At 43.3% G+C, this 7315-nt stretch overlaps 1 protein-coding gene across 1 annotated transcript in view; it reads right to left on the reverse strand.

Moving 5' to 3' along the window:
• Nucleotides 1–7315, reverse strand: part of ANKRD42 (ankyrin repeat domain 42) — a 54387-nt gene extending 47072 nt beyond the window's left edge. Inside the window, exons 1-3 of the mRNA XM_023511944.1 lie at nucleotides 7310–7315; nucleotides 5529–6498; nucleotides 3265–3431 (exon numbers count right to left, since the gene is read on the reverse strand). Coding sequence (XP_023367712.1) covers nucleotides 3265–3431; nucleotides 5529–6498; nucleotides 7310–7315 — 1143 coding nt within the window. The remainder of the gene's footprint in view (nucleotides 1–3264; nucleotides 3432–5528; nucleotides 6499–7309) is intronic.

A 7315-nucleotide genomic window follows, 5' to 3' on the forward strand; every position in this document is an offset into this window, starting at 1 on the left:
AAAAAAAAAAAAAAAAAAGAAATTATTTTTAATATATAAAATTTAACCACATGTTCTCACTTGTAAGTGGGAGCTGAGCTATGGGGATGGAGGGACATATAGAGTCATATAGGATCTTTTTTTATGTTTTCTGGTGTCCCTGAACTGGGTCCTAGGCTTATTCAGACTTCTACCACATTGTCCCCTCCATCTGCCCCCAACACACACAGATACACACCACCCACACACTTACATGGAAAGCACAATGAACAGTAGAGATGTAGGGGTAGGAGGGTAGGAGAGGGAGTGGGGAATGCAATACAACATGTTAGATACAATGTTCACCACTCAGATGATGAGTATGAAATTTTTACCCCTAAAGCTACTGAGAAAAAAAATGTGTAAGATGTGAGGGTAAAACTAGGAGTCAGTAGCTAGTTAGGAAATATTGAGAGAGGAAATATATACGCTTTACCAAGTTAGTGATGCCTGACCTGGGTTTCAACCACGGTTATAACAGGAAGGGCTGAGACCAGGTAGATAGAAGAGCATGTGCAAAGTCTACAACAATATTAAATAGTAGACCAGTTTAGGAAATGATAGTCACCAGTACTACAGCATAAAACAATTATGATGGGGATGAGGTTGGAGAGAGAAGTCTATCATGTTAAATGACTTGAACTTTATCCTTTAGGGGACAGAGTCACTAGAGGGTTTTAGGGAAGATTTTAAGTGATATAAATTTTAGTTTAATAGAGATAACCTTGTACACAAAATATGAACTAAAGGTGGACAAGACAAAAAAGAAGGAAATCAATTAGATCTGACATAATGGCTGTGGGGATAGAGAGGACAAATTCAGGAGACAAATACGGAACAGAATCAACTGACCTAGTGATAAGGTCTCACTACATCAATGCATATCAATGAAATGCACCTTCACCTAGAGAAAATGTTGATAATGTGGTTTTGCTTTTGTGAAATATTGAGATAATTCAATAATTATTCAAAGGTTATTGCCCTTGAAAATTATAAAAGAGAGGGAAGGGCAGTGCCTGTGGCTCAAAGGAGTAGGGCGCCGGCCCCATATGCCAGAGGTGGCGGGTTCAAACCCAGCCCCAGCCAAAAACTGCAAAAAAAAAAGAGATAGAAGGAAAAGAATGATGGTTTTAGTTTTAGGCCAATTAAACTTGAGAAGTGAGTCAGATATGCATTAGCTATTGATCAAGTAACTGATGCATAATCCAAAATTCCGGAAAGAAGGCAAATAAATGTATTATGTAAAAGTAAAAAAATTAAGGAAATCCAAAAGAATGCCTGAAGAGAGGGTATAAAGGGTGGTGCCCAAAGCTCAGTGGGTAGGGCGCCAGCCACATACACCAAGCTAGAGGGTTCAAACCCAGCCCGGGCCACCTAAAACAATAATAACAACTACATCAAAAAAAAAATAGCCAGGCATTGTGGTGGGCACCTCTAGTCCCAGCCACTTGGGAGGCTGAGGCAAAAGAATCACTTAAGCCCGTGAGTTTGAGGTTGCTGTGAGCTGTGATGCCACTCCACTCTACCCAGGGCAACAGCTTGAGACTCTGTCTCCAAAAAGAAAAATAAAAAAGAGAGAGTGTAAAGTAGGAAAGAGAGGATCAATGGCAGAAATGTAAAGATTACCTGTATTTATGGAGTAGAAAGGGAAAGTTAACCAAAGAAGACAAGTGAGAGTAATTACAGAGGCTGAAAGGGTACCAGGAAAGGGATGAAATAAATGGCAGATCAAGATGTCCTATTTGGATATGGCAGAGTAAAATCAGTATTTTCCAATCTCTCTAAAACCACCCAAAAACAAAGAGACAGAAAAACAAAAAGAAAACTCCAACTTTGATGAAACTGGGAAACATCTGTAAAGTCAAACCACAAAACAGATTAATAAGATGCCAAACAGCAGATCAAACTGGGAGGTGGCAGGGAAGAGCAGAGAGAACATTTACCCAGAGCTACATGCTCATGGAGAGCCATCAAGATATTTATTTCTCCCATGTAAGAAGGATCCACTAAAAGGCCAAAGTGAAAATTCCATGCTTACAACAGTACAAATGAGGCACAAACCGACAGAGGAAGATTCTCTGAACCAAATTTGGTTACAAAAAGCAAAGAAGTCCAAACAAAAAAGAAATCACATACCACAGCTATATGCATAGAAAATTGTGTATGTGGCAGAAGTGCAAAAGAGAAAGTACACTGTGAATAGACCTGCTGTGGCCTACGAGCTGGGAAAATGTAGCAGCTAAAATAAGGTAGCCCCTACACAACCCTGAATCATGAGAAAAAAATCCAGTTGACCTATACACAGCCCAGGAATAAAAAGGCCTGCATAAAAGTATTCACTAAGCAGTTTGTAAATACTTACAAATTAAAATCAACTAAATATCCATGAGTAGAAAAACAGATACATTCTGATAGTAGTCTAAGAATAGCCTATTACAACACCGCTAAAGGAAATGAGTACATGTATGTAACCACATGGTTAAAGCTCAAAATCATTTTGAACAAAAAAGCAAGCTCCAGAATGATACAGACAATGAGATGCCATTCATATCAAGCATGTCATTCAAAATAATTACATAATCATATGTAATGATAATGTAAAGCATAGATGGGAATAATAAACACCAAAATCAGGTAAAGTTATCTCTAGAGTTGGAAAGACAGGAATGGTACCTGAAAAGGATATTCAGGAACTTTGACCTGAAACATGCCATCTCTTTTCTAAAACTCTGAAGCAATTATAGCAAAAATTTCAGGATAAGTATTCATTATGTTATTCTCTATAAGTTATCCTCTATCCTCTGGAACCCACCCACTATATTGTGAGGAAATATAAGCTATTCCATGTGGAAAGACCTCACAAACAAGCCCACATGGAAAGGCATTAACATGCCCAGTTCATAACCAGAGTCAACCATCAGATTTGTGAGTGAGCAAGCATTCAGAAGATTCTAACGTTCTAACGCCAGCTTTTGAATCTTCCAGCTGAACTCCCAAATGTCATGACTTGGGGATCCAAATTCCTGATTCACTCATGAGTATAAATAAACACTTATTTCATGTCACAAAGTTTTAGGGAAATTTGGTATAAAGCCCTAGCAAAGCAGAATATCTACATATTAAACTGAATTAGACTAAAAAAAAGCTATCTGCAGTACCTAGCATAAAGTCTCAGCCCTGTTCACTAAATTTGAAAAACTGCTACAGCAGTTACCTCACAATTTAATAATATGTCTAGCTTCTTACCTCCAAACTTCCAGAATGTGCTGCCCAATGTAAAGGCGTAAATTTATGAAGAACATCGACTTCATTAATACTGGCTCCACGTTCCACTATTTCTGAAAGCTGCTTTACATCTCCAGCTCTTACTGCATCATGTATGCTGCTGAAATGCACCTTCCTCCTGGTACCTACTGAAAAATCAAAATTTCCAGCTTTCTCTTTATATAAGAAAAAAATCAAATTACTTAAAATGTACTACAAAACTGTGAAAGAAAAATAAACTGAAACAATGATCCAATAGAAAGCACAAATTACTTTGGCTTTCTAAATAATCTACTACAATGATGTCTTTATCTTAATCAGATTTCCAGTTTCATCTGGGACATGGAAAGAGCATAGAAGTTTTCTTGCCCTAATAAGGAAAAAAATGAATAAACTGAAAATCAACAACTTTTCTTGGACCAATCAGAGAAAGGAGGTCTCTGGGCAAATACAGAGAAATATAGTCAAGTTCAGCTTATCTGGAGCAGAACTTGCTGGAACTACAAACTGGTAGGAGGAGTTAAACGGGCATTTTGATGACTTGCGAGGGGCGGAATATATACTAACATAATAATGAGAAACTAATAATGAGTAACGTCTAAGAGCCACAGTCTTAGGAAATCCTTATACTTTTGTATTTTTTTTTTTATCTTCAGAAATCCCACCAGATTATCACTATGAAGCCAAGAAAAGTCACCTCATGTCCTTGGCAGGGAGAGGAACAAAGAAACCATTTCAAAACACGCCTAGTGTGTTCTCCATAATAAAGGCCTCCCTAGTGAAAAAGATTTTACCAGAGCCTTAGCTGCCATATTTTATCAATATTTTTATTTTTCTAACTCATATGTCTTACACAAAGAAAGCAGTAATAGGCTTGGCGCCCATAGCTCAGTGGTTAGGGTGCCGGCCATATACACCAGGGCTGGCAGGTTCAAACCCAGCCCTGGCCAGCTAAACAACAATGACAACTACAACAAAAAAATACATTGGCATTGTGGCAGTGCCTGTAGTTCCAGCTACTTGAGAGGCTGAGGCAAGAGAATCGCTTAAGCTCAAGAGTTTGCGGTTGCTATGAGCTGTGACACCATGGCACTCTACTGAGGGCGACATACTGAGACTCTGTCTCAAAAAACAAAAAACAAAAAAAGAAAGCAGTGACAGGTCATAATTAGGAAGAGTGCCAGGCAAGATCATAGCTCACAGCAACCTCAAACTCTTGGGCTCAAGAGATCCTCTTGCTTCAGACTCCTAAGTAGCTGGCACTATAGGCACCCGCCACAACTCTCACCTAATTTTTCTGTTTAGTAGAGACAGGGTCTCACTCTTGCTCAGGCTGGTCTTGCATTCCTGAGCTCAAGCAATCCACCCACCTCGGCCACCTTGGTAAGATTATGGGTAAGATTAAGTGGTAAGATTATGGGCCACCTTGCCCAGCCAAAGTCATAATCTTTAATTCATATGCTCTTAATGTTTTATATTTTATAATTTATAACTTAATGTTCTAAACATCTAGAATACCTCTTCAGGCCCACCATAATGTGAAACATCTTAACATGTATTGTGGCTCAGCGCCTGTGGCTCAAGTGGCTAAGGCGCCAGCCACATACACCTAAGATGGTGGGTTTGAATCCAGCCTGGACATGGTCCCAGCTACTTGGGAGGCATGAGAGGGGCAGAGGTGGGAGACTCGCTTGAGCCCAGGAGTTGGAGGTTGCTGTGAGCTGTGATGCCACAGAACTCTACCCAGGGGAATAGCTTGAGGCTCTGTCTCAAAAAAAAAAAAACACGTATTGTGAACCAAAGACAAATAAAGGTATCTAAGCATGAACACAGTTACTAGAAGAGAAAGAAGGAGTAAATAGTTCAGCAGGAACATTCCCTAAACAAAACAACCCAGAAAAAGGTACGACTGCAAAACTCAAGTTGTTTTGAAAACAACTCACCAACACTTCTGGCAAATAACTTGGGCAGCCTTTTACTACTGCTTATGTACAGTAGAACCCCTGTACGCTGACCATCCAAGGGTCTATAACAAACTAGTCAACATACAGAGGCGGTCAACATAAGGAACGAGGCCTACTGCACTGATCCATATGTGGTGCATGTCCAGGCTATGAAAATTAAGGCATTTTAAGGAGAAATTACAACTGAGAAAGGGAAATGCCAGAAATGGCTGAGACTGCTGCCGCCTGAAGTGAGAAAAGCAGTGTGGCAGAGATACGGGCCAATAAAATAGTCTGACTCACACGGGTTTGCAGCCTCCCTAGAAGTGGAGGGGCCTGAATTGGCCACCCCGGGCATGGTGCAGCCTCTCCGTCTCTGGGGAGGAGTTGAGCCCAGGCCCCTGCTGCTTCGGCGGTCTTCACTTGCTCTCACCCATCCCTCGGGGCGGTAATGGCCCTCTTCCGGGTCGTCGCTAGGACAGAAGCCAAGGTGCTCCCTTGCTCTCTCCAAAGAGGTCCTGAAGCGGGAAGCTTCGTCTACACTTACTCTCTCCCAGAAGCCACTGAGACGGCGGCCGGAATCTTCACCGACGCTCACTCCGGAGGAGTTGCTAGCTGCGTAGCCGCAGTCTTCACTTACTCCCTCCCAAGAACTGAGGCTGTGGCCGCGGTCGACGCTTGCTCCCTCCCAAAAGCCCCTGAGGCGGCGACTGCGGTCGTCACTTACTCTCTCCCCACAGCCACTGGTTCCGGGGCCCCAGACTTCTCCGACTTCCTCCCAAGTATCACTGAGGCAGAGGCCCCGATTTTCTCTGACTGTTCCCCCGGAGTCGCCAGTTTGGTTGCTACCGATTCTACTTAAATTCACGTCACTGCTGCGGAAGCCGCGATCTCCCCTTACTCTCTCCCAAGAGCTGCTGTGACAGTGGCCAATGTCGCCCCTGACTCTCTCCCGAGAGACACTGCAGTGGTGGCCTAGGTCTTCACTGACCCTTCTCGAGTCACTGTGGGAGAAACCGGCGTCTTCGCTTACTCTTCCCGCAGGGAATTTGGAGCAGCGGTCGCCGTCTTCACGTTCTCTTTCCCCGTCTTGGCTAACCCTTTCCGTTGACTCGGCGTCGCGATGGCCATCTCGGCCGTTTACCGTCCACACGGGGTGGCCAGTGCGGCGGCCGCCGTCTTCGTTTGCGCCTTGCCGCGAGCTGCTGTGGCGGCCGCCGCCTTCAGCAGAAACCCTATCGGAGTCGCTTTCCAGCCTCCCGACTCCTGCCACCTGGCCGGAGGGGCGGAGGAGCCGTCACCTTGGAAACCAGTAAACTTCCGGCGTGCTGGGGTCATTTCCTGTTCCTCCAGTCTCACGTCAGTTCCGGCTTCCTTCTTTTCACCTTTTTCCAGCTTTCCCCTCTAGAGATACTGGGCGCTGGTGTGAACTGGTTTTCGGTGAAATTCTTCTCGGTCTCACACGAACCTACCTAGGCCCGTCTCTGGAATGGCCAGTCATCGATCGCGCCCTCCATCTGTCAGCGACCCAAGTGGAGGCCTCAGGACTGCAGTCTGCGTAGGTGACCTGTGTGGCGCGGGCCGGGCGGGGCCTTTTCGTCCTTGAGCAAACCTAGTATACTTTTTCAGTACTGGATGAAAGAAAATCTGTTCCTACCCCGTCATTTCACAAGTGTGGTAAAAAGACCTAAAGGAGAAGTTAGCAACTGTAGCCGCTGTCATTATTGAGTACTAGTGCCAGGCTCTTTGATAATTGCTTGTTAGGTGTCATCCCGTTTTATAGGCTCAAGATATCAGTGAGGCCAAGTAGCAGGTAAGTTGTAAACCTAGTTATCAAAAAGTACAGGCCACCAGTCAAAAGACTGCTCTTGACTGCTCTTGACTCACAGTCCAAGGTACTTTTCACTCTAACATGTGTACTTTAAGCAGTTTGGCCCAAATCTTTTCATTTCAACAATATTGCTTAACAATATGAATGAATTCTTCCACTCGCTATATGTTGCAAACATGAGTCAGGTTTTGTACTAGAAGCTGAGAATACATAAATTGGTAAGAATTCCTTACTCTGCAAGGGCATCACCCACCTTCAT

This window comes from Otolemur garnettii, unplaced genomic scaffold (assembly GCF_000181295.1).
Source record: "Otolemur garnettii isolate 467f Iridium unplaced genomic scaffold, OtoGar3 scaffold00001, whole genome shotgun sequence".
In the NCBI taxonomy this organism is placed as follows: domain Eukaryota; kingdom Metazoa; phylum Chordata; class Mammalia; order Primates; family Galagidae; genus Otolemur; species Otolemur garnettii.